This window comes from Poecilia latipinna, unplaced genomic scaffold, assembly GCF_001443285.1.
Source record: "Poecilia latipinna isolate Pla-1442-1.1 unplaced genomic scaffold, P_latipinna-1.0 Scaffold943, whole genome shotgun sequence".
In the NCBI taxonomy this organism is placed as follows: Eukaryota; Metazoa; Chordata; class Actinopteri; order Cyprinodontiformes; family Poeciliidae; genus Poecilia; species Poecilia latipinna.
The window spans coordinates 61,194-89,104 of record NW_015113559.1 but is presented as its reverse complement, the minus strand read 5'-3'; the positions used below and the strand labels follow the sequence as shown (position 1 = coordinate 89,104).

Below are 27,911 nucleotides of genomic sequence, written 5' to 3'. Positions count from 1 at the left end.
TTTCTTTCTGTTTTAAAACATCCCAAGATAAACACAAAAAAAAAAAAAAAAAAAAAAAAAAAAAAAAAAAAAAAAAAAAAAAAAAAACTTTTTGGGGCACTGGGGGGACGTTAAATCTTTCTGTCCAGGCTCGTTGTGTGTTTCTTGTCTAATGCTAATTCAAATAAAGCATTTAAAAAGTACTTTTTGGGTTAAAAATTAAGGCTTCCTAAATCTTGAGTACAAGAAAAGCCTCCATAGTCCTAAATGGTCAATGGATTGAATTTATGTAACACTTTTCACTTTCAAGTCACACCGATCACTCGTGGTGCTTTACACTAGAGCCACATTTACCCAGATGCACCCACAAATGTGCACACATTCATAAGCCGATTAGGGCTGTGACGATTCATGAATGATTCAAGGACCTTGATTTTTAAAATTCCTCTAAGCAAATTATTTGCCTCAAGGCTTCATTAAATTATGTCGTACCATTTAGTGTGCCGTGTTAAAGCCGGATGATTATTTGTGTAGCGCAACACTCTCACTTCCGCCAATGAGCCGTTGACGAATGCTAAGGGCTATTAGCAGCTATGGAGGGAGACGGCGAAGGACAGAAATGTGTCCCTCGCCGTCGCCAATAAAGAGACAAAAAGTGTCAAAGGTGTGTTTATTTCATACTAAATAGAAAAGATGACATAGCTCGGTGCATGTACTGCAAAAGAGAATTGTTTTTCTACGATAGCAAGTCCTGGATGCTCCGTCCTCAAACAAATCAACAGGAAACATCCACTACATGAAGCGAGCTCCCTCATGGTTGCCGAGTGGTGACTTTTTTTTTTGCTCACTTTGCAAAACACTAGCTTTAATCTGTGATGATACAGAATCTGACATGCTACGCATGTCAAGGAGATACATTCTGACTAACATTACATCTACATGCTGATAAAGAAGAGTAGTGACAGGAAAATATTGATTAGAAATAAAAAGTATTTTCATTTATTATTTAAAAAGGAACTGAATGATTGTTTTACAATCATTTTCTCTTTCACATACTTCTCTTGCTAGCTTAAGTAGCTACTGTAGAACAGGACAATTTATAACACTCAATTACTTAATTAGTTGTCAGAATAATTGACAGATCACTCAATTACTAAAATAACTGTTTATAACAGCCCAGTAGGCAATTTTGGGTGAAGTGCCTTGCCCGGTGGCACATCGACATGTGGCAAGAGGAACGTGAAATCAAACCCAGAACGTTCAAGCTACAGAGCGACTGTCCCATATCATCCAGCTCCGGTTTGATCAGTCACATTTGAGATTTTGAGATACTTCGCTGCTTCACAAGACGGATCAGAAATAGTCATTGTACCTGAGAGATCTTGTGCCACAAGATCCAATTTCACTCCCCCCTCCTCCCCCCTCGACCTAAATGAGATCGGACCCCCAGGACAAGCGTATACAGGTAAGGAGGGTGTAGAGGAAAGGTTCCTGTTCTCAATTCCTGTGCATGTTGTAGACGTTCCCCTGGTTCAACACACGTGAATCAAATGATGGGGTTATAACCAAACCTCTGCAAAACTTCATGACAAATTAAGCCAATAACTCTGTTAAGAACTCAGCTGCGGACAAATCTGAAACATTTAGAAGTTGGCTGCCCCTGGTGCAGAGGAAAGAAAAGTTGTGAAATTGGCGTATGTGACGTTTTGTCTGCGACTCAAAAACCGAATCATTCAACTACTTTGACAAAAGTCAAACTAATGTTTTGGCAAATGAAATATAAAGGATGTGATAAAGAAATGTACATCAATGTAAAATGGATTTTATTTATTCTTTGTAATTATAACAGACATAAGTGGAAGGAAATAAATGAAATACGTTTTCTCATTTCCTTACTTGGACCTATCAATCAGCCGGACAGTTTTTGCTTTCCCAGCTCTAATCACAAATACTAAATTTGAACTTATTACACGCACAATTAAGAACTCCCACCCATTTCAGACTATAAACAACTCAACAGCATGAACTCTGATAAACTTCTTGAACTTAGTAAAAAAGTATGCTTCGATGCACAGATGGAGAATTCCTTCATCGAATACATGCAGCACACTTTCTTCAAATATGCACTTCAAAATAAAGACGGAAAAATTATATATATTTTTTTACGATTCAACATTCATCTTTCAAACTTGTGCTTTTGTAATTTTCAACTTTATGGGAGGACCCAGATGGGGGAAAAATAAATAAACGCATTCACCTAACCCAGCATACAGCAGCCATGTACCTCTGCTGGACAGTGAAGCTCTGAACCCCTCCGGTCCACTCTGGAGCCCCGCTTCCCCAGCCCCCACCACTTCTAAAGATTTATGACCAAATAACATAACAATGCACACAGACACCATGGTCAATCTGCAAGTGTGTGTGTGTATTTTGGAAGGGGAGTGAGGGGCCCAGGCAGCAGGAGATGGATGGCTGGTGTGTAAGCTGCCGGCAGACAGCAGACAGGCCAGCCTGAGGAATCCTCCAGGGAGTATGGAACTCCCATTCCCTGTCTGTCTGCCCTGCAGCTAAACACAAACGTGTGCGTGTGTGTGTGTGTGTGTGTGTGTGTGTGTGTGTGTGTCTCCATGCAAGTGTGTGTGTTCTTTTACTACCACTGCCTCTGGCCAGCAATCTTTGGGGCATTTTCCAATCATCCCCATCTTCTCCCTTTTTTCCAAAAAAAAAACCAACAAAAAAAAAAACACTAGCAGCACAGCCTCAACTGAAAGGAAATTAAAAAACCAGATAAATAATTCAGTCAAATTAGGAAGCACAGTGAGATGTAGTCTTTAGGAGGGGGGCGAAAAAAATCTGTGTGTCAGTTCTAATGAATTATAAAAACTTTGTTTTCACGCTGCATTTCTTTGCACTACTTTCCAAACGCTAGAAACGCCGCTGTGTGAGCGCGCACATGCACATGTGTGTGTGCGCGCGCGTGTTATTATGCAGACCATGAGTGCAGTTCACACCGAGTACAGCTCGGCAGACCAGACACAGTCAACGTGGGCCGGTCTCCTGGTTGCTGAATAATGGATCAGAGACGGACTCCCGCTCCGCTTAATGCAGTCTTGATCTGATGTGACTGTGATCTCCGTTGACTGGTGTGGACCACAGAGAGCTGACAGCCCCCTCTATGGGCTGGTCAACCACACACAGAGCCATGCAGATGGGGGAAAAAAAAAAAAAAAAAAGACTTCACAAACACAAAGATTTTTAATCAAGCGCAGGCCATCACATGTTATAAACCAGCCTGTTTTGGTAGGCGGCTCCGGCGCTTCGGTACTTGCAGAGTTTTAGTGCCGATTCCTATTGAGCCCGTTAGAGCTCTGTAATGAATCCAGTCGCTCGTCTGGCCTGGCTCGGATTCCTCCTCCACATACCAGGGAGATGCCAGGGGCCACACAGACGCCAGAGGAGTCTTCCTAAATCACAGCCTTGTTACACTGATGAATGTGTGAGTTCTGTTCTGTAATCGAGGCTATCTGCCTATGTGCTCCTTTGTGTGCTCTGCAGGCCTGCAGCTAACAATCGGTTCAGTAATCAATTAATCGATTGATCTGACGATTAATTGGATTAAAAAAGGTACACTCTACAGATTTTTGATCTAATCACAAACCGTTTTAATGCAATTCTTAAACAAAATTGGGGATGCACGATATTATCGTTATGGTATGGTATCGGCCGATATTAGCTGTAAAATTTAATGTCGAACTTTGGTCATTCCATCAAAATAACTCACCGATATAAATGTCATTTTTATATGACAATGATGCCTGCAGCACAGCACGTCAAATTTGTACTGTTTAGTGTTGTCATTGTCTAGAGAGAAATATAAATCAAGTTAAAAGTCATTTATTTCATCATTTCAGCCTCATTTTTAGCATTTGCATTTTGTAGCAGGCTAAACTGACAAAATATAATACAGTATTTTAATTTCACAGTAGAGAAAGCCATATAGTTTCACTAGGAAGGTGTAGTTAAAAAAAATATTTGTATTGGTATCGGTTATCGGAAAAATTTGTTTTAGTACATCGGCATATTGGATATTGACCAAAAATCCAATATCGTGCATCTCTAAAGAAAATGAAAATTTTCTTCCCTTTGCATCCTTTTAGTAAGTCTGAACTGGGTTAAATGTAAAATGTACACATTTTGCTTAATTGCTGCTCAGAATGGTTGTGGGTTTTTTTGTTTTGTTTTTTTTTTAAATCAAATGGCCATTTTTTGAGTCTTTATTCTCCAGCTAACGATTGATCAATTACTAAATTAGCTGATTATTTCAATAGCCGATTAATTAAGTTTATTTGTTTCCGCCTTACTGCCTCCTGGGTGCTGCTGGTTATTTCAGAGGTGCAGGTGGAGTGCAGCTACAGTTCCTCTCCACCAGGACAGGCTACATGCTGGAGTCAATCGTCACAATCCTCATCCTGTGGTAACTATAATAGGCCTGCTGTCAACTCCGCCGAGAGCTGACGATTTTCTATCCACTGTCTACACCATTCATCCATTATTCATGCCACCATCAATAATTCACCATGGTGACATTACCAATAATAACACAACAATACTTTGTTTTCACTGCGAGGTTTAAAATGTGTTGCCTTGGTAACAGAGATGAAACAAATATTCCCAGGAGGAGCGATGGGAACATAGGAACAGGACAGAATTCCCTCCTGATCCCACTTAGTAGTGTTGTCACACTCTTTTTCTCCCTTACCCCTCCTGCTTCTCTTGTCTTTCTTTCTCTCTCTCTCTTTCTCTCTCTCACTCACACACACACACACACACACACGCACACACACACACACACTCTCTCTCTCTCAGGGACCACACTTTCTGCTCACATAAAAAACTAGGTCAGATAATACAAACTCCTGAGGGGGTTTCTGTTTTGTCTCTTTAGGATTTCAGGGAAACTAATGGAGGGACTATTTTTGGGAGACGAGCCCGCATCTCTCTGCTCCGACTTCTCCTCCCCCTTTGCTTTTTTCAGCAAATAATCACAGCGGCGTTTATGAACAAAGCAGATGCTGAGACACACTCGGGCAAACTCTCAAGGTGCGTTTCCACCATGCGGCCCGGAACAGGGTTTTTTTACCCACCCCAGAACGTCCCGTTTCACCCAGGCTTGTTTCTTGTGTGGGGTCCAAGAAAGCGGGCTGTTAATGTAAATTGCATCTGTCGATGCTGAAAGGGGGTCGCTCCTATTTCGGGAGTGTGGACCAACGTCTTGTTCGGCCTCGGTGTGTGGAAGACACACAGGCTCCCGTTGTGGAAATAATAACGTAAACGTCAGGAAGAAAACGTCAACCAGTGATTCTGTCAAATGGATTAAACTTTACAACTTCTTGTAAAGTCATTCCAAATCTCTTGGAAAAAGGTGCAACTAAGAAGCAAAACAATATTGCCAGTAAAGATTTATGTAAAACTCTCGCTTTTGGGGCAAAGATTTTTTAAAAAGCGAGCTATAATTAGCATTTTAAGCCAAAGTTTTACAGCCATAAATCATCATTTCACTGTGGTTACGTTCTAAAACGCGTATAAAGTCATTTTACAGTTTACGTCTCTACAACCGGCTCTGATAAGATGGTTTACTCCGCTTCCACAGATGTTTCCGAATACTTCCACAAAGGACAGCTCATTTTATCAATGTGTCTGAATGTAGACAATGAAGCGTTGCAGTTAATAACCAGGTTTGAGTCTAGTGAATGCAAACAAAAAGTACTAAACACTTGCTGTGTAAACAAAAATTAACAGGTAATGTGAACTCTGGGGGATTTTAAACTGGGTAACGACCAAAACAAAATGCCAGAAAGTATTCACCACGCGAAGGCTTGTTATAACCGCGGGAATCTTTCCAGTAACCAGGGTAGTTTGATGGCGCCATTATAGCCCGCCATTGTTTTCAATGAACTTACCAGGGTAAATGGAGGAAAGTAGTGTATTTTTATAAACCACAAACTTTTAGAGGGAGCTTTGTGGATATAGAGTGCTAAGCTTTTCAATATTCATTTTATTTCTAGAGCATTATTATACAGTCGTGTCACTTTACAGCTCATATTTTGTGTTAATTTTAACTGTCATATTTTCAGGGGGGAAAAAAAAGAAAAGAAAGAAAGTTACTCTTTCAGTCGAAACTAAATTTTAGGGCTTTGTTTCTTCTCACTTTCAGAGAGAGAAATCTGGGAGCCTAGTTCGGCGAAATCGCTTTCAAATGTTAGTTACACCTTTCTGTAAATTTTCAAGTGAAATTGCATGCGTCATAAAGCGCAATCGTTTCATTCTCGATAATTGTATTGCTGAAAAACAACTCCATTTACCAACGTCACTCTCCAACACTGCTGTGGCAGAACGCACTCAACGTCTGAGCAATAAATCAATTAATCACACGATAAACTAAAATGAGCTTGATAATTATTAATGTCCCAACTAGCAGCTTTACCTGTCTTACCTGTCCGAGTCTAATGATTAATATATTTCTTGAAGGGCAATTTTGTTTAGAGAGACTTCATAATCGATTATATCTACGGCTTCGGTTGCGTTTGGTTTATATTTCAGTTTTATTTATGGATGTTGGTTGTTTGTTTTTTTTTTATTTGGGGATATTTAAAGTGTATTCTAGGTCTAGAGTGTTCTCCAGAAATTAAAGTTTATTGATCTGTGAGAGGGCAAACTTGTAATGATAATGCAATATACGTTACATGAAAATAGTGTAAAAAAAAACAACAACACTGAGTATCACAATCATTTATGGGGTAATTTATCATCCAGCAAATTTTGTAATCGTGACAGTCCGTAATCAATAGGAATGACCCGGTTTTTGACCTCTCAGACAATGTAAATTAAAAAGTTTCAGGAGAATGAGTTGCCAGTTGTGAGAAAATGTTCTTGCTTTGGGAAATGCTTTGCGCCTATCTGCAATAAAACTCCCCCAGTGGTTCTGGGAATATCCAAAAGGCGCTACCTCCCCAACGCGTCAGTTTTCTGAAGTATACTTTTTCCCCAGATTTGTTCCAACATATTTTCCTTAATCCCACATTTCTGTATCAGAAGGGTTTTCTTACTAGTTGATGTAATATTCCAATCTCAGACGTCATATATGACTTACTTGTCTCAACAAACCTTTCAACAATATACAAATTTATCAAGTATGGCTGCATAAAAGATTAGCGTGGGTTCAGCCGTCTCACCTCTGGCGTCGTCTTCTTGAACTCGCGGCTCAGGTCGATGAGTTTCTTTCTTGACTGCTCGCTCTCATCCTGTCTGTTGGCAAGCTGTGTGGCGGTGGCATCTAGTTCTTTCTGTAACCCAAAAACACAAATTTGTATTTATTGCTCTAGTTTTTTTTTTTTTTTTTTTGCGCATAGCACCATCCATGTTAAAACAAAATCATTAAAGCAGACACCGCAAACGTACACAAGACACTTAAACAGCAGCACGATCTTCTAACAAGCCGAGGACCACCCAGAGGACAGCACCGCAACACCTTTCTCCACCCAAAAATAATAAAAAAATAACAAAACAAAACTCTGCTACAGGATCTGCTCTTCCTGGCTGTAACATCTTAGTCATTCAGCCTGCCGGTTCATAAAATACAATTATGTCGGCCGTGTAAACCTGTGTAGCAAATGGCAGCAAATTCAAGGCAGTTCACAGCGATTATTAACTGTGAGCCCCAGACGACTCCTCCGCTCTGAGTAACATAACAACGGCAACAATTATCTAAAACAGCGTTGTCAAGGCTGATCTCAGCCCCGCCTTTAACCACATTTATTTTGCATTGTTATTAATAGCCATTCACGGGCCTTGTTCCAGACGATGGGTACAATTCTGACATTAACAACACGTTCAAGACTTGTACCGATTGTATCTCTCTTTGCTGACTGTGTGGCAATTGCCGGATTATGTTGCTGTTGGATTCCTGCCCTCTCTCCCTCTTTTTTTTCTTCTTTTTTTTTCTCTCCCCCTGCAGCCTCTCCACAGATCATCCACTCACTCATTCAACCAGCAGTTCCTCAGTTTAGTCTCCTCAGTTTCCTGCACCGTGCGCCTCGCTCCTCAGTCCCCCTTCCTCCTCCCACACTTCCCACCACCACCACAAAACTCTTCCATCCACCCCCTGTGAGGACGCCCACCCCTGAGAGTGATTAAATGGTGCTGAAGGGCCGTTATGCTAACTAACGCACTAATCATTTAATACACACATTACCACAGGGGCCCTTGTGGCCCAGTCCGCTGACAAGGTCCCAAAACACACTCATGCATATATATCCCACCACGCCCCATCGAAAACACACAATACAATCCTCTAAAGAAATGGCGTGATCAAGTACTAATTAGTAGATTTGCCTTCATCAGCATTAAGTTTAATTCCCTGGCCAGCCGCTATTTCTGTTTTATTCACAAACCGGGATAAGGAAGAAGAAAAAAAAAAAAAAAAGCATATATTCTTTGACAGACCGCTGATATAGCCTTGGTACAAAAAAAAAAAAAACTTGCTTACACGCCATCTTGCTCTTGCTGCCCATGGTGCAGTTGATGTAGCAGGCTGTCTGCCTGTGGCCATGGAGCAGCTGCGCTATGTGTAAGTGAACTCGAGCGTACGCAGGAGCTTGTGCAAAGCATGGCGGAAGGAGGAGCCTAACACGTTTTTTTTTTTTGTTTTGTTTTTTTTAATCACTTAAAATTAATTGTCAGAAACTGGGTGCTCCACTATATGGATGGGGATCTGATAAAAAAAAAGAAGAAAAAAAGATTCTGGAAAATATTGATTCGCTTATTATACTGGCTCATATTGAGCTTTTGTGCCATTTCTCTGTCCATTTGCCTCTAAAAATAGAGGGAAAACTAAAGAATCATTCTAAAGTAAAATTGAATGAAAGTTTAAACAATAATGTTAGCTTTTAGCGTTAGCGCAGCTAGCATGCAGCAGTCCTCATCAGTACCTCCTAACAACGCTGTTGGTCAGATAAAGAGAATATTATGTTTCTCTGGATGTTCTCGACATGTTCAGTTTAAAACCTGCAGCAAATTAAGGCGACAATTTGGGCAAATATAGTTATAATTGTGACTTGAACTCTATCGAGTATGTCTGAATAACTCATTTTTCCAGTATCAACTACGTCAAGATTTTATTTTGATAACCACAATGTCTAAATAATTAGTGCTAGTAGTTTGAACCAGATCTGAATTTAAATGGAATAATCATCCATCATTCACCAAAATGTGGCCTAGAAATGGAGATGTAGTGAGTACAGAAGTGTCAAATCCTGGCTAGAACACAATTCTGATCTCACTGCTGAGTCTGAATTTTTATTCTAGAAAAAAGAAAATGTACTGCAGATTTTTTGATAGAGGTAATTGATTTGAATGCAGTAAAAAAAAATGAACAAAAAAAGAAGGAAATAAAAGATAATCCTCAACATATGTATCAAAGCTCGATTCCCCAACTTTTGACTTTTTTTTTTTTTATCAAATTTGTGCATTAAAGTAAAAGATGCACTTTGATGTGTTTATAGAGCAAAAATGGTGGGAAGTCTTAATTTTGATTAATTTAATGAGCAGAAGAAAAAGAAAGATATAGAAAATATAGGGGAATTTACAATCATTTCTGATTTATTGGTGCATCTATACTGTAAAGTTCCCCTGAAACCCACAAAGAATGGAGGTAGATGAGACATTTATACAGTAGGCAAACCTAGAACTTGGCCAGTTTTTTAATGCAAGTGTAAACAATGTCAAATATTTCCCCATTTACTAAATTCATTTATACCAAGAGCTCACATCATACCCACTTTGCAGAAGTACTGATGCATTTCTGCAAAACCTAATAAAGGTTAGAGATAAATGCTCTTGTGCATAAATCGGGATATTCTTGTGACTCTTTCACTTCCTGTTGGACTGGCACATGTTGGAGATTTTTACCCATTTATGCTTCGCAGTCCTTGGAATAAAAATAATTGCAATGAGAATTTCGCCGGTTAACCCTCAAATGCAGAACTGTGCATCGGCCGCAGAACGGCTGATCGATGCATCTAAAAATAAGCCTGGTCCAAAAGTAGAGCTCTGCTTCAGAAGGTCATGTGCCAATCCCCAACGCCCTCAATTCACTTTAATCCCGCCTCAAAGCCCGGCGCATATCCCAACACCAGATCCCCATTTCCAAAGGAATTCTCAGCATTAAGCTAAACACATCACATCACAAAGGGATTGGGTCGGTGTCAGGTGTTAGTTAAAACTATTTTTTTTAAGCTAACAAAAACTGTAACCCTTAGACTCAATCAGGTTTTGACTATGCAGCAAACAATAACGCCCACATCAGCGGGCCACGGTAGACTTTACACTTGCTTTGTCAATGAAGCGTGACTTCCGAAAGTTCACAATCCCTCTCGCCAGACATTATTCTTGCACATTAAACCACGTATTAAAAAAATTCTGAACAATTTTATGCACCTGAGGCTAACTGGTGAAAAAGTAGGCTTTGGTGTTTTCTCTGCCTAATGCAGTTTTTGCATTACATGCACTGGGGAAAAAAAAAAAAAAAAAAAGACAACATCCGCCTAAAAGCCCTGACCGCTATGATGCAAACAATGTTTTTAATAAGGAAAAACAGACGCACACTTTCTGGAATTAGTTTTTTAGTGTCTCCATGTGTACCCAACAAAGTGAGCTTTTACAAGAACCATGTCAGAGGCTAATTTTCTTTATTCTTACTGTGTTTGTGTAATAAAGTTCAGCTGGAGACAAACGTCAATCTTTCTTACGTTGCTTAAAACAGATATTGATATTGGAACACTGGCATATAAAACACACCGTTTTCCTGAAAGGTTATATTTTTACATTTTAGCAATATCTCTCCGCGGAAGGGTTTAGGTTTTCAAGACGTACACGTTAATTTCTAACCTCTTACATCCAACCGTTCTAATACTTTTTCAGCGTGGACTTGGTGGCCAGTCGTTCCAGCTGACTGATCCTTCCTCGCACCCACTTTGGAGCTGATATTACTGCTGAGGCTAAATATAGCAGATAGCTTAATTAACAGATGGCTAAACAGAAAGATGAGGACCTTTCATTTTTATAAACAGTGAACACGGACAGGCCAAAACGAATTTGTAACAGCCGGCAAAGAGGTCAGCAGGACAAACTTGGTTTTCAGAATAACAAAGATCAATTTTAGAGGAGGGGAGCGCCTCCAGACCCATTGATCTGTAATTAGGTCAAGCTTAAGTCATATGAGGCGTGTTAAACAAGTTGTTTTCTTATTTTCTGCCTTTATTCAAATCGAGTCCGCAAACGCACTTCTCTAACTTGTACCAGACAGAACTGTTAATGTCAAACAAAATGCTTCAAAGTCATCTGGAATGCCACCAAGATTTTTTTTTTCACCAATTTGATATCAATAATTAAACTTTTCATGTCAAGCAGTCAAACTACTAACCCAAAAAAAAAATAAATTAAGGAATTTGGATGGATGGATGGAAAAAGCTTTCAGGAAAAAGAAGCCTCGTGTAGATGAGAGTGAAACTTCAATAATTACCAAGACAAGCCGTTTGTAATACCTGAAAGTCACGTGTCTGCCAAATATAAAGTTTTGAAAATGTACAGTTTCAAAAGCTGCTGAGACGTCTCTCTGTACTGTTCCTATGATTTTAAATCCTTTCAATAAGATGCTAAAGAAAGCTGATGATGTCATTTGACAAGATGTGATGTTTATTACTCGCTTCACAATTAGCTACTGTATTACGTGTTTATGGTGTAAAGCACTTTGAACCGCCTTGTTTCTGAAATGGGCTATACAAATAAACCTGATGTTTTCTCCAGCTGCGTGGAGAACAAATAAACAAGCAACACCTCTCTACACACTGCTACACACTATTCCCTGCACACTGCTGGGAATCTGGCTGAAAATAAGACTCTCTTTACTGTTTGAAAAAGTGTTCCCTAAAAGACACCTACATTTACGGTGTGTAAACTAAAGTGCACTGGACTCAAAAATGCATCCTCAACAGTCCGGCAGGGTTCTGGAAATCAAGTGTCCAGGTGTTGAAGGGCTCCACATTTATCCTGTTCTAGCTTTTTATATTTTCTGGAATTTTACAAGTCAACCCATCAATCTTTTTTAAAAAGGTATCACTGGTTGTTTAAAATAAAAGGTCCAGTTGGCAAAACTACAAGCGTCAAACTCGCACCAGAACAGACCGCCTGGCTAATTAACCAGCTATAACCATCTTCTTGTGAGCAGAAACGAATACTTTCTACACCACGTCTTCTACTACTTTTATATTGTTGTTTTAAAGCTTTGTTTTATTACCACAAGAATGTGGTATTTTTTCAGTCAAGGCACGATCTACCATGTTCGGGGATTCTGTGTGTTAAACGATCCTCTGGTTATTTAGTCGTTAAAGTCTTTAAAATCTGAAAACAATAAAACTTTACTAGGATTTTTATTTAGAAAAAAAAAAAACTATTCAAATGAGCTCCAGCACTATTTATAAATGGAGCAAAGCTCGGTAAAGTCGGCACCGACTAGTTCAGCAGAGGACAAAGTGTGTGTGTGTGGTGTGTGTGCGTGTGTGGTGTGTGTGCGCGCAGGAGAGCATTAAGTGGGCTGTAATGTCTGCGTGATTGCTGCAACAGCCCTTGCTTGGGGTTGGCCGGACTGGCCCACAGCAGCGGTCCCTGTCCTGGTTCATTTGGTCGTCTGGTCAGCTGTAAAGACGATTGGAACAGATTGCCAACACTCCCTCGAGAGACTTCAACACCGACTTGGCCAAGAAGCCTCTCTCGCACGCTGCTCCGCACGAGTGTGCTCTCACATGAGCGCACAGGCGGGCCCTCTGCAGCGAGTTTGGCGCGCCCAGTTTCTCTGTGTTCTTTTGAACCGGGCTTCAGAAGAGGAAGTCGGCGAACATGTTTCGCCCCGGCGAAATCTGGCATGGGGCGCGCTTGTTTGCAGCTAGGCAGGGGAGGCTGGGGCCATTTTGGAAACGAATATCTCTCCATCTACCGCTGTGACGGGGGGGAGAGGGAGGGGGAGTAAATAAAAAAAATACTCGTCGCTGATAACAGTCACGGGTAAACAAATCCCATTACCGACGGCTATCAGAACTTAGGTGTACGTCTGTGTGCTCAGCCCTCCTAATGCAATTCCTTCCACTAATGTTCAGGCAGAGAGAGGCCGTCTATCTGACTAATTACTCTAATGAGCCACAGGTGATGATACAGTGCGACTGATTAATTAAATGGGAGGCCCCAATCAGGCATGTCTGATTATGCCAATCATATTGACTTCAGCCTAAATGAGATAACGGGAGACAGACGCACTTTAATTGGTATCAAAACTTTGTGGAATTCCTTCTGCCCTCACCCACCGACGATGACGAGCCCGATAAGCCGCTGGAATGACAACAAAGTCATTGTTATGTACACAGTATGAAGTCAATCTGCAGCTGCTGTCTGTACCGACACGGTGATCAGGAGTTTAAGGCAAGGAGGAGGAGATCACACACGGCCTGGTGTTAGGCCTGATGCTCTGGAGAATAGCTGGGAATGTGAATCCCACAAAAAGCTATGTCTGTTGTAATAAGTTACGAGTTGTCCGCCTTTACTATTTGACTGGAGATTGAATACAACAGTCCAGTTTCAGTTCATCAGGGAACACAAATTTAGGTCTGTCACGATAAATTTCACTGTACGTTAAATTGCCCCAGAAATAATTGCGATAAATGACAATCTTGAGAGACCATTTTCAAGTAATGTACCAACTACAACTAGTCGGTACATTACGATTCATTCTAATTGTAAATAGAATGATTTATGAAGTCCCCAAAAACATCACCCTTCAAAAACTATTCATCATCAGAATGAAAATTATCAAGTTCATTTTAATTCATCATGCAATTAATTGATTAATTGCTTATTGCCTGTGCTATCAGATCATGGTAACAAAAGGGCTTCTAAATTTATGGTCATCGAACCATCATTGTGAAGAATAATAACCACTTTGATTGCAATAAATAGTACGCCGCAACATATAAATAAAATGCTACTCATTATCCTTTGACGCATAAATCAAAAATAAGTTTTCTGTGATATCTATCTGCAATATCTATCTATCTGCAATAGATAAGTATCTATTGTAAATCACACAGACATAGAAACATTCACCAACATGTTTTCATATCACATGATTTCCTGATATTGTGTAGCTCTAAACACCACGGTGGGAATCTTTTACCATCTCAAGATTCGATTCAATTCCAAGTGGACCTTCCATTCAAATTTGTTACTCAAAGATGTCTGCTTCAATCTAAAAGTTTGCAAAGCATCCTCGTGATCTTCTCCTGTCTGCTTTGCAAAACAGAATGACAAGTGGAGACATTAACGTGTTTTTGTCACATTTATAAAGTTTCAAACATTAATCCGTACTTAGAGGGAACTGTTGCAAGTAGTGTCACATGTTACTTCCACTTTGGTCATCTTGGTTAAGGCACTGGCGTGTCGTTACCTTCTTTTTAGTCTGTAGGTAAAGCGGTGGCAAAGCCTTTTTAAGTGCAGAACTTACAGGATGGCCTGGCATACTTTGGCTGTGTGTATTTGCATTTTTTACTTCAACTAAGGCAGGTTTCAGTTGAATCTGTCCCTTTTATTTTTGTTGTGTCCACTTTGTTTTGGTGTTTTCCACCACGAGAACATTTCAGTACCGACTGTGTGGCGACGTCAGGACATCCCGCGTCATTACAAAATGGACGCCAAAAGTCAATCAAGATTTTTATGCGAATTGATTTGGTGTGGATGCTGTTATTGAGTGAAGACTTTTCACTATCAGGTGTTGAAAAAGAAGTCAAAGAAGTTCAGAGGTTTTCTTCACAGAAAACTTTATTTTGTATTATATATTGAAATATATGTTTCATTCAGCCAGAAGGAGAGCAACACTTTCAGCAAGGAACAGGAAGGCTGACCAGACCACAACAAAGCTGCACTACTAGACATGCTTTCAATCAGCGTTTGTCAAGGAATGTTCTGGATTTAAAATATTGGTGGCCTTTTGGAAATCTTACGTTAAAAGTTAGTTCAGATTATTACCATCAGTAATAGTTCCCTTATCTATAGTAGAAAGAAGCCACTGAGTTTATAAAAAGTTAACAAATCTTGTTGAAACTAAAAACGTTTACAGCAAGACACAACTATATATGTTTTTATCTATAATTTGACAAGGAACCACTGTCAGATTTGGTGGCATTTTGTTCAGCTGAACAAAGTTTCTGTTCTTGTGTGGCATTACATTGAGCATCAAACCAGCAGGTTGGTGAATTAGAAATCATCAACTCAGTGGCAGCTGATGCTTACAATGATAAAACCTTTACCAATAATCACAGAACCTCACTTCAAAAAACCCAAATAAAAAAATAAAAAATACTTTCTAATATGCGCACAAAACTGTACTTTTTTTGCTAAGCTAGATATGCTAACTGGCAGGATGAGATGCTAAAGTCATTAAAATATCGACTCCAACTCATACGTTTTAAATTGTAAAACCCTGGTATAGTGCAATTGCTCCATCACAATGTGACGTCTCCGCTCCCAATACCATTTTAACGATTCATTTTCAATAATAGCAGAAGGCTAGAAAATAAAAACAGTTTTGCCACACTTCTGGCATCATACTTCTTAAAGTAAAGTCAGAATCGATTAAATTCTCTATCAGCAGATAAAACCTTTAGAAAAATTTGAAATTGTCAATAAAAATACCATTCCTTTGATCCATACATGCTGCAGGCCACCTTCTACAAGTCTTACATCTACAGTAGGAGCTCTAAATTTAAGGGAGACATTAAAAAACACATGTAGTTTAGGAGTGGTTACCATAGAAGCCCCACTACAGAGGAAACTAATATGAAAATAAAGATGTCAAGTTTTTATTACAAAGTGAGGAGCCTTTTACAGCTTTTGTACTTGGCATCATGACACAGATGTTTAAGAGATGAAATTCTTTTTTTTATCCTGCAAGAGCAGTCACTAATCTTTCCTTTCATCTCCAACATGTCTGAGGCTGTTTTGCGGTTATGATAGTAAACAGTAAAGGCGTCTGGAAAGATGTCTTATCTAAAGATCTACGAAGCCTACCTTTCAACCCCGCCCCCACTCTTTCACCCGGCACAGCGTTCCAGCTCCACGGCGGCTGACTCGTTCTGTCTGCCAAAACCCACTCTGTGTGTGTGTGTGTGTGGAGGAGCTGAGGGGTGGCGGCTCAGTCAGGAGCGACAGGCACACTCGCTACGACGACACAGTACACGATCGCAGATCACAGGCACGCCCCCCTACCCCCCAAAACACAACAGCAGCAAAGATAAGAGCCTGCCATCCTTGCTTGCTTCCCTTCCTACCTACCTTTGACATAGCAGGTTAGAGCGCTTTAAATATGCCAGCAGACGCCGCTTTCAAGAACAAACCACAAGTCTTATCCTCCATTTTTGCTTTTCCTCTACCCTACTTTGGAGTAAAAAGCCACAAAGTTTTCAAGCCAACGCTACAGTTTCAGTGCAATGACGATTTCAGCCCGTGTGTTTGCACGCGGGGCGGTTGGGGAACGGGGTGGGGGCAGGGGGGGGAGTCGGCCTGACGCTCCACAGCCTAACAAGACGCTTGTGCTCCCTGAGCGTTTTGCTCCTTTTTTTGAACACAGATCCATATCTACCAACAGCGCGGGAGCTGTCAAGACTCACCTCGGCCGTGCTGACGCAAGCCCGGATCAAAAACAGCCTTTTTACACCGCCGCTTCGTTTGTATTGATCCATGTTTCTCTGCTGAGAGACCGGTTGTTGTTTTATCTCCCCTACATCCAAAGCCTTAACTCTCTTGAAGCTTACAGAGAGCGAGTCATTATTTTGCCTGACCTATTGTCTGACAAGGGAGATTCAAGGGCCTGCGCTGGGCCTAAATACAAATATAATGAGACTAAGATGGTTTCTGGCGTAAAGGAAGTGCAGCTCACTTGGTCTCATTTTGCGGAGTTCGAATTTCGCTGGAGGCCCGTGTCACAAAGGGTGAGTGGTATGGAGAGCGCGATGGGAGGAAAGGGGTGGAGGAGGGGGGGCGTACGGCGATATGCTGGGGTGTAATGCATTGGTGAAAGGGCAAGATTTTTCATCCCTGCGTTTACAGGGTGGAACGGCGAGGATATTGAGATCCGAGATAGGATCAGAGGGTAGTGAGCTGTTTCGGCTACGATAAAGGCCAGGCGTTACAAACGCAACACCGGTGGAGAGAAAGAAAGAACCGGAGAGACACAGCAAGAGAGAGAGAGAAAGAGGGAGAGAGAGCATCACACCTCTCCTCCCTGAATTAATGCCTCCATTCTGCCAGGAAGCCATTCTGTGCCAGTGAGGGGAAGATTGGGGAGGGGATGAAGGAACAGATACAGGCTAGAAAAAATGGAAACACGATCATAGAGTAGGGGGGGTGATAGGGATTAATCAAGTCCAGAGGAGGGGGAGGACAAGGGCTCTCTAGGCCCTACAGCACATATACAGGCCTGAGACCCAAGGCTGTGAACTTAGTAGTGCTAATAGTTGACATAACGTGAAATGCAAATGGTGGAAACTTGACATTAACCGATCAGTGCCACAGATTCTTTATTGGATCAGAAAGCAACAGCACAAATATATATTCTAACCTTTATTTGGTATTTATTATATTAAAAAAAGCCCATGTATTTGCCATCTGATATGTTTATAGATCAAAAGTCATTTATTCTTCCAGTTGTGATTTACTTAATGAACAGAACCAGATATAATCAAAATCTGATTTTATGGGTATTTTACCCATCAGGGAAACTGGCACATTCTGAACTTTGGACAGCTGATTGATGGATCTCAAAGAATCATTCTTGTTTTACCAAAGTTGTTTTTCTACTTATATTGCTAAAGTTATTTAGCAATATGTATGATATTTTAATGGGGATTCTCAAGTAAAAGTATAGAATAAACATTTGGAAACTTTGCTCTTTTTACCTTTGTATTCTTTCTAGCAAACAAGTCTGGCAGCTCAGGTAGCAAGGCTGCAGTCAACTGTGCAACTCAGCCCTAGTTTTAGAACAGAGTTACCGTAAGCAGGGCCTACCCCAGTGTATTATAAGCCTGGTGAGCGACCGGGCTTCACTTGCCCCCCCCAACCCACCAGGCCAACAGTCATTTGTTTATTTTAAATAGGGTTTTTATACACCAGTAACGGTGACAGTAAAGACAGGATTAAGCTACATTTATAGTTGATGTAGTGAACTGGGCATGAGAAGTGTGCACCGACTGCGCCGTCCGGAACCTGCCCATTGATCTCACACACCATTAGCTCCAAATTATGATGCCATTTAACACAAAAAACATGCTTAATAGCCATATTCCTTTAGTTTCTATAACTAATTTCCAAATAGCTGAATTTGTTTCTCTTTTAAGTGGAGTAAACCGTTTTTACCTTTATTCAACCAGCTGACCAGCAGTGTATGTCAACAAGTGGTGGAGGAGCAGAACAGTATTACTTTATTTGCCAAAATAAAGCTACATAAAAAAATAAAAAAAAATTAAATTCCTCTGGCATCTCACAAAAGTGACTAAACCAGTGATTCAAAGAAAGATGCTCTTCCTGGCTTATACTGATTTTTTTTTTCTTCTTTTTACTGCCTGACCTGCCGATTATCATTTTGACATTTCTTTTTTCCAGGGCTAGACCATCTAAAAATGTACAGCAAGTTCGTTCATGGAAAAAGTTTTAAACTCCAGCAAATGCAGGATTATCCCAATATACTAATCAACCTAACCTTTATCAGATTATTATTAATCTAAATATATGTGCATTGAAGTACATATCGCTGGTTGATGTCCTTATAAATCAAAGATGACACGAGTTCTTGTTTTTGATGTATTCAACGGATGGATTTCTGCTACTACTTTAGCACTTTAAAACAACAGGAACTGTGACAAAGTCCTGTACAGATACAAATCAATAAATGTTAAAAATATGAAAAGGACAAAACAAAAAACAACAGAAACAATAAAACGCTATAGAGTAAGAGCAAAAGTCTCAACGTTTGCTAAATGCCAAAGGATAAAAATGTGCTTTAAGAAGAGCTTTAAAAGTGGACAGCAAATACTTAAATACCTACATAAGTACCAATATACCTTAAGTACTGGTGTGTTGCATATGTGAATCACAGATGGCATCACAGGCCAATGACAGAGTCCCAGGTGCGCTACAGCAGAGTCCCACTACAGACACCCACACCTTCCTCCACTCATCTGCATCTATTTTTGACCCAGAAAGCCTCCGACCCTTGACAACAGCGCGGTGTTCAGTGCTCTTTTGCTCTCAGTTCGTTAGCCCATTTCATTTGTTGTAATTCACTTAGACTTCTATATAAGGACGACCTGCGGCTTCATGCCTCTGGCACAGAGACGGCACAGTGAAGAAGAAAAAAAAGAAGAGAAAAAGAAGAAAGAGAGGGTGTCCATCACTCACGTGCCTCTGATAAATCACAACCCTGCTCCGCATGATGTCTCTCCACCTCCCTCACCCCCCACTTTTAAATTTAGCCTCGTCTATCTGTTGTATCCAGTAATTTTCTAGACGTCTGATGACACATCAGCATGAGCTGTGCCATGGCCTATAAAAGCAGCATGTTGATTTCTTTGCATAAATTAAAAGGCATACATCAAAATGCCCCATTAGGTTAGGCATCTCTCTGTGCCCGGACTCTTTAATGTGTCTGGTCTGCGCTGTCACTACTTCCCAGCGAGGCCTCGTCGTCTGACCGAGTTTGACACCCGCGGTCTATACGATCAACGTCAACAGGACATGTCCAGGGGCTTTGTCTTACTCAGCCTTTATGAGCCAGACTTTTTCTGCACCACTCGCATGACTTTTGAGGGGAAAACAGTGCAAAGGAGAGAATGAGCATAGCTAATCCTTGCCATAATGACAGAATAATTAGCCTGCGTTAGGCTAAGTAATGAGCTGTAATTATATCATTTATTCTGTGTTGAGAAAATGTGATATAAAGGCTGCACAATGAAGGAGGAAGAATTGAGCTCAGTGGGAAGTAGGAAGAAGCATGTGTAAGAGCTCAGGCTCTTTCTATTGATTGATCCAAACATCAAACGAACCACTAGAGTAATGGGGAAGAGGGGGGGAGTGAAGGACAGCTAAAAGCTATTTGGAGCCTTCACTGCATAAAAGACTTGACCTGTTCCACGCAGCCTACATATCAAAACCATCAAACAGCAATCAATAGACCAAAGCGGTCAACTCAACAAACCGTCACCCTACTAAAACATCAAACCCCCAGCCCGAGCGTCGGATGATAGGCTACACTCGGCTTATCCATTACCATCAGATAAAGAGGAGATAAAACACAGAGCCTAATCCTTTCATGTGTCGTGACAGCCACAGCAGCCTCCGAGGCATTCCTTCAGTCTGGCTCTCAAATAGTTTTATGGCGGAAGGCAGCCATTCAGCCAGCCAGCCAGTCAAGGCTGTTCTGGTCTGTTTGTCTTATTTCACAGTTTACACGCTGTTTTATAGGTGGTTATTATGGTCGCCATGGTGATACCATACGTTTTTATGGTCTTTTGGTCTGAGGGCAGAGAGTGTAATAAATGAAAGAAAAAAACGGAAAAAAAAAGAAAAAAAAAAAAACACACATGAAAACAAAGCCTCGCAAAACACACTCCTGCTGTGGAAAGGTCTTGCGTACCTCCCTTCCTCCCTAGCTCTTTATCAGTCTCGCCAAATGCCTATCTCCCCACTTTCTGCTTCATGTGAAACATGGATAGGCCCACAGATTTGTCCTCTCATTCCACATCTGGAGCTGATCAGAGGGCCTCCTGGAAGTTGAGGCCTCCGGGCCTATTAATAACCGTACCGCTGAACTCAGGGTCAGACAGCAGTCAGCGGATGAGCCTGTGTCGACTAAACACACACAGTCAATTCCCCCTCCCCCTTACTCAAGAGGGCAACTCTCACTTTTGGGAGAGGAGATGGACGGCTACGCGGCTTAGCATTGAAAATCCAATTGAAAGACTTAGACGACAGATGAGGCGCATTATCCAGCTCTGGATGAGGTACACAAGTTCTGCACCAAAACTGAAACTTCTTTGGTTGTTTTGGTTGAAAACCACTTTTTTAAGTTTGACAGACAGGTAATTTCACTTCTTGCCTCTCATGGTTTGTTCCCCTTCCTACATTTTGAGCATCTTAGTAGTTGTGGAGTAAGGGGGGAGGCTTGCTAGCCCTGATAAACTAGGAATTTGAAGAGGCACTCATGGAAACAAAAGGTTAAGAGCTGTGATTGAATATCCACTCACAAACGTATACCTTAATATTACAATAACCACTATGAAGTTCTCATATATAACAATCATTAACGCCACTTAATTGATCTCTGCTAAAAAAATTCAACTATTTTCCACCATATTACTGTAGTGCGATGCACATCAGTTAGAGATTCCCAGGGATTGAAATATAATTTGCCACACGACTGTTCGGTATCTCATTTATATTTCTATTCACATATGACTGACTGTTCTTAACATCCGGAAAGATTTCCAAACATGCAGATTTGTCTTTTCTTTTGTCCATAAGCAATGGAAAGCTGTTGTAGCCCTCAAGTAAACTTGCAATCAGACTAATCCTCAGAATGCCAAGTATGTCAGAAGATAAATGTGGTCTGCATTTTCGAGCTACTGACAAAATTGGTTTATTTTTCTGTTTGGAGTGCGACATTGCTGAAAATCTAAATACAATAAACTTGATCTGTTGTTTCATAAGGGTACATTTGGCAATGCATTTTTTTCTTTTCTTGAAAATGAATGTGAGCTTATATTTGTTCCAGTAGAACGTTTATGACAAACGGGCAAATTAAACATGCTAAAGTAGTAGCAATCTGTTCAAATTGATGGTGTATACACGTATTGAAAAAGTTGCAAAATTCTCAGTAGGATATTTCCATCACTTCCTGAATTACGCGTCAACGGACATGGAGCATGGTGAGGTAAAGAGTTATGTCCAGAAACTGGCATTCAGTCTCAAATCTTGTGATGTATTTTTCCCCTCACAATAGCGTCTGAAACAAGTTCAAGTTCAAGTAGGCTAGACCTACTAAACACAAGACAGATGGTGAAGTCATCATCTGTTCCTGGTAAAGGTTAGGTCTGTCAGACAGCCCAGGTCATGCTGAGGCCGTAAGGGTCACGCCACCTCTGAACCGTGGCTCCAGTCTGACAGCTGCGTAGCCCAAAGGTTAGAGGGGGGAGGTTAGTGGCGTCTCGTGGTGCTCAATGAATTTAACAGCTATTGGGCATCATTTGTACTGAATTTCCCACGTTTCATTGGACAATGTTGGGGATCAATTTTAGCTTAAGCGTCAAGCTAGTCCGACCTAATGACAATAGATGGGTGCAAGCACTTACCATCAACATCGTGCCAGCTGTGAAAAATGTAGGTTCCTCCAAATGAGTGCAGTAAATATACACATAAGCAGTTTGGGGTATTTTTCAACAGTTGCTAAAAAAGATTTTCCTCACTTCAGCAAAGTTTTCCCCAACATAACTACAAAGCAAAAAGAAAAAGTCAGCCAAGACCATGCCCAATGCAGAGGACGATCTGGAAAGCAAAACCCGCCTCATCTGACACAAATATGCACCTGTGAATACAGGGTAGTTGAATCATCATAATCGGTGGTAGTTTTCTGCTGAGCCTAGCCAGCAGTGTGTGTTATTTTTAGAGGGCTGACACAGAAGCAAGCCACCCATTTACTATGTGAGAGGCCAGAGGAACCGTTGCATCTCTCGTGTAAAACTACTGAAATGAGGACACCGGGCTCAGTACAACTAAAAAGGTAGAGATTGAGATGACCAAAATCCACAGAAAAATAAATGAATAAATCACAGATATACGAACCGAGACTAGCTCGCTTTGGTGTTCTCTGGAAACAGTTGCTGTTTCTATTCCTTATAACCACAAAAATATATATATGTATGTTAAGCTAAGACATTTTTGTTTGCATTGAGAAGAATCGAATAACATAACTGCTCAAAAGACTGAGAGCAACTGAGAAGAAAAGTTGAAAGACTCATTGGATGAGACTGACGGATCGGCCCTTAGGGCTGACTATGGATCCAGCAACTAAAGCCATGATTGACACTGAAAATTACACAGAGTGAGCTATTAGCAGATAGCAAGACGTATCATAATTCAATCCCTACACCATCAAAGTGCACCAATATCATAATTCAATACTAGGAACCATTAGGCTGCTCCACACCAATATCATAATTCAATCCTGAGGCCATCAGCGCTTGCCAATATCATAATTCAATACTTGGACCATTAGGACACGCCAATAGGCCTATTAGAATTCAATACCTATGGTCAATGATCTAACAGTACACTGATACTGGAGTCATGGGTTGACATGGGATAAGCTCTCCACATAGGGCCACTCAGACCCTTTTAGCCCAGCTACGCCGTGATAACTGAGAGATAAACAACACTAAAATTAGGTACCAATAGGTTAGCTTTAGATGCTGAAGGCCACAGAGTATTTGGTAGAGAAACAGCTTTCACTATGTGCATCAACACAAACACAACATATGGAGGACAAAGTACTGCAAAACTATAAATCCGCTCAGTAAACCTTCTAAAAAAAGAGATCCTCGTCACCTGAATATTCACCTTAGGAGTCATCAGACGTACCCTGATAAAGTCAGACTACTTCCTGTCCTGCACGACTGCATCTGCTTGAGTTTCCCCCTCCGTCAACGTCTTGCTCAACACTTCATAAGATGACAATTATAATCACCATCAGTTGGGCTGAGTCATAAGAAATCTGAGCCTTAAGAAACAATCAGGTTTTTGAATGTAGGATTTGTTGAGCTATTTTTTTCCCCCACCCATTTTCATCAAATCGGCTTAAGTCACAATTTTGCATTCGATCTTTATGAAGCGCAAAATGAATCTGAAAATAAAAAGTTTTTTGTAACACTTCAAATACAAGTTAATTCAATGCTTAAGTATTTTGAAACGTTAGTGATGATTCATCTGTGGCGGTAATGCTGTAGATCCTTGTTTTCACTGGGATTCGACACTAATACCTGTATCAAGCAACCTGCAGCTCTACTTCCCTTTTAGAGTCTTTTTTTTTTTTTACATTTGACTACTGAATGATTAGTTTACACGCATCAGAAACAGGTCAGACATGATAGAAAACTTGAAATCAGTCTCTGGAAGTAAATGCCTGATAAGTGCATCGCTGCAAAACAGGACGTACTTTACTGACTGATGAACTTCTCGTAATTTGATAATGCAGAGGTAGAGAAATGTCAAAGGCAATTTCTCCCCAACAAGAGTTCTTTTATCTAACTTTTCCTTAAAACATTTGGTACAACACATCACTTTGGCTTTTAAAAAGCTTGAAACAGAAATTATTTTCAAACAATTATCCGATAATACTAGGTCTAAGACATTGTTGGGTACATAAAATGGTAGTTTGAGAAAGTGAAGCGCTTCGGACCTGAAAGGTAGAAAGGTCTAATTACTTACCAGACTGTTGTTTACCGTTTTGCTTGTTTGTTTGCCTTCACAAAACTTAAAAATTAAAGTTTTTAAAAAGAGAAAGGCCTAATTATTCAAAGAACATGGCATATATTCATCAGTCTACACTTCTGAGAACTTAGAATCCATCTAGCTCTTAGCTGCAGACATCTGTTTTAACTGTGTCGCCATCATCAAACAGTTTTTCCCAAATAACCAAAAGTAATCAAGAAATAGTGGCAAAGATATTGCCACTGTTCTGTCTATTCTTACGCCACCACACTTTCACTTGAAAATATGAACTTTTGGCTAACTTCTTGCGCTCAGTAGCAAAGCACAAGTGTAGATTTAAACTCAAAAGGAGAACCAGCACAGTAATGTATGCTATGCCTCTGTCATGAGACACGGTGAAACTCTATGATGCTGTAGGAGAGGGAGACTCCAAGTGGGTTTGGAAATAAAGCCTGCCACTTGGAATTAGGCCTCAGGAAACCGGCCCCCCCTCTCTGCTCTTGTTGCTAGCTGGTCGAGGAGGGAGAGAGGTTCATCAGTGGGAGTTTGATATTTAAAGTTACGGAGTGAAATACGCGCAGGTCAGGAATTTTGATCGACATTTTAGTAGGAAAAAAAATAAATAAGAACAAGTGAGCTTATTTGTAGCTTTGTTTTCCCTACTTGCTAGCTTATGATCCCAGCAACTACCACACAAACAGATAGAAGTCTATAAAGAGCTATAACAGATGTTATTGATTTTACTGATACAGCAACTGCCAAAATATTATTTAACACGCTCTGTCAAACTACTGAAACATCTAGCGTTCAGATTTCTGTAGGGATTTGCAATTATTTAATGAGAGAAACAGTTGCTTGTGATCAAATATTACTACTACTACTACTACTACTATACGAGTTGGTAAAGCAACAGCAAATACTGTGAAGGGGTGTTGCACCTTAGAAAAATGGGTGGAAACATGTATTTATGTCATAAGCAACTACTGAAAAAAAAAAGGAAATTTAAAAAAATAATGTGCCAAGAAATGACATTTTGGCCACAGCAAGCCTCTTCCATTTTTATTATAACCCCTCAAAGTATCAACTGATATAGTTCTTTGTTGTCATTTTAGAGTTTTCTTGACAATTTTCAATACTGGTAAGTTACTAGAGATGCACCAGTCAGTAGTCAGAATCAGTTTTCCCTGTCTGCTCTGATCCAGCCAGCCTCATCACGTTTTTGAGCATTTTTAAATCTGTTTCCGATTTTCTAAATAAAAACCAGATACAGTTTAGGGACATATAATTTGGTGTATAAAGAGGAACGACCTTGTTTTCTCTGAGCCTTAATACCACTACTATGAAAGGACAGGAAGCACATTCTTTCTTACTTTTACAAACATATTGGGATTCGGTCCAAATTGGAATTGGCGGTTCCGGCCACAAAGACGACCGGAAATCGTTATTGGCCAGGAAACATGTGATCGCTGCATCCCTTCACTAATTAGGTTATCTTTTATCTCAGTTTGTTGCAGCTATGGACAGCTCTTTACAATATTCAGACAAGACAGAGCAAAGTTACAGTTGCTCTGATGTCTGATTAAAGTACTTTTAAACTTAGTGAAATATTTTTCAAAAACATTTCATCGATTGGGTCTCTTCTTGCATCCTTTGCAGGTTGGGTAGACTAAGCAGAGACTTCTCTGAAATGGAACCAAAGTGAGAAGTTTTTCAGGACGGCCTCTACCTAGAAATACCGGCCAATATAGTAAACATGGAAAGTGTTTGTTTTGTTTTTTTTTCTTTGCCCTCTTCTCCGTGAGCATCCCCGTCGCCTTCACAGTAAAACCTCACAGACAGAGGACAAAGACCCTCCAAGAGCGGACCCAAGGACAGACTGGAGACCTGACATGCACTTGTTCATTTTTTTTTTTTTTTTCTCTGACTCATGCTTAGTCGCTCAGCACCACACAGTGAAACTTCAGTCCCGATGCCAGGTTCTGTCACTGGGCAGAGCAGCGAGTTGGCTACGGTGAAACCATGACGTGATGCCCCCACAACCCCCCCACCGTCCCTCCGTGCTCCCCCGGCCTGTGCAGCAACAAGAGGGGTAAAAATATCCCGCCAGTGGGTTCAGACGACCAGCTCATAAATTAACACTAAAACTCCTGCAGACAACAGCGAGCCAGTCGTTGAGAGATTTATGCCACTCGGGTTGCCACCGGCCGCAGCTCCGGGGTCGGTTTACAAAACCCTTTTCCTAAATTTACCCATTAGGAGGTGGTGAATTAAGAACAGCGTACGGATCAATTTCCCCCTTCAAGTCGCTATCTAGCTTCACGCTAAAGCGCCGGACTATTTTGCTTCCCCCCCTCCTCTCTCAAAGTGGCATCTGGGGTGTGTTTTTCTTCTTTTTTTTTTTTTTTTCCCAGGGAAATATTACGAGGCGAGATGTGGGGCTATTAGGCCTAAACTGGGATTTGTGTGTAACTGAGTGGTCCGTTCTTAATTTTCTCAACTTGCAGGAAAATAAATAAATAAATAAACTATAGGTTCGGGCACGGCTATTCACCCATGCGTCTTATTAAGGAGTGTCTGTAACGAAGAGTCATTTCTCAAGCAGACATGCGACGTTCCAGCGAACCGCTCGACTAGGTCTTAAAAAATACACACAAACACAAAAAAAAGAGGGGAAAAAGAAAAAGAAGAAAAAAAAAACAACAGGAGAGAAGAGTGATGATCCCCCTCCCCTCTAAAGAAACTCAACTCTGTAATGGACAGAGAGGGATTACAGACGTTAAAACCTCCTCCATCTGTAATTCACTGTCACCCTGCCATCATCTCTGAATCACTGATCCACTCTGCAAGTGTGCAAGACCTTGCTAAAAGCCTCACAGTTGCACCCATTTGTGTTTGTAGTGGTGGTTGGTGGAGGGGGAGAAGAAGAAGGAAAAAAAAAATCATACAGAGACAACTTAACAGCTTACTGTGCTGTTTCAAAGCACTCTCTGTCCTCTAACAACCACCTAGCTCGTTTTCCCACACAGGGAATGGGACATACTGATCAAATAAGATTTTAATGAACATCAGCATTTGGAGCGAGGAACAGACGCCACGACTGCTTAAAGCTACCGACATCCCGGCTGGGGTTGGAGTTTCATCTTCAAATAGGGAAAACAAGAAAGAAAACATTCCTGAAAGGAAAAGCAGGCGACGAGCACGTGTTGTGTCTGTGTCTGTGTGTGTTTGTGTGCGGTCCCGTCTCGTCCGTCGGAAAAGGGTTAGGAGTCGACCGGGCTGACGAGGCCGTGCGTTGGTTC

The 27,911-nt window shown here is 40.8% G+C and overlaps 1 protein-coding gene across 6 annotated transcripts in view; it reads right to left on the bottom strand.

Annotated features, from left to right (window-relative positions):
• The window catches only part of cux1b (cut-like homeobox 1b), a 116,551-nt gene that overhangs the window by 75,385 nt on the left and 13,255 nt on the right, over positions 1-27,911 (bottom strand). For all 6 annotated transcript variants that reach the window (XM_015049369.1, XM_015049367.1, XM_015049368.1 and 3 more), the window contains exon 2: positions 7,212-7,322. In XM_015049369.1, coding sequence (XP_014904855.1) covers positions 7,212-7,322 — 111 coding nt within the window. The remainder of the gene's footprint in view (positions 1-7,211; positions 7,323-27,911) is intronic.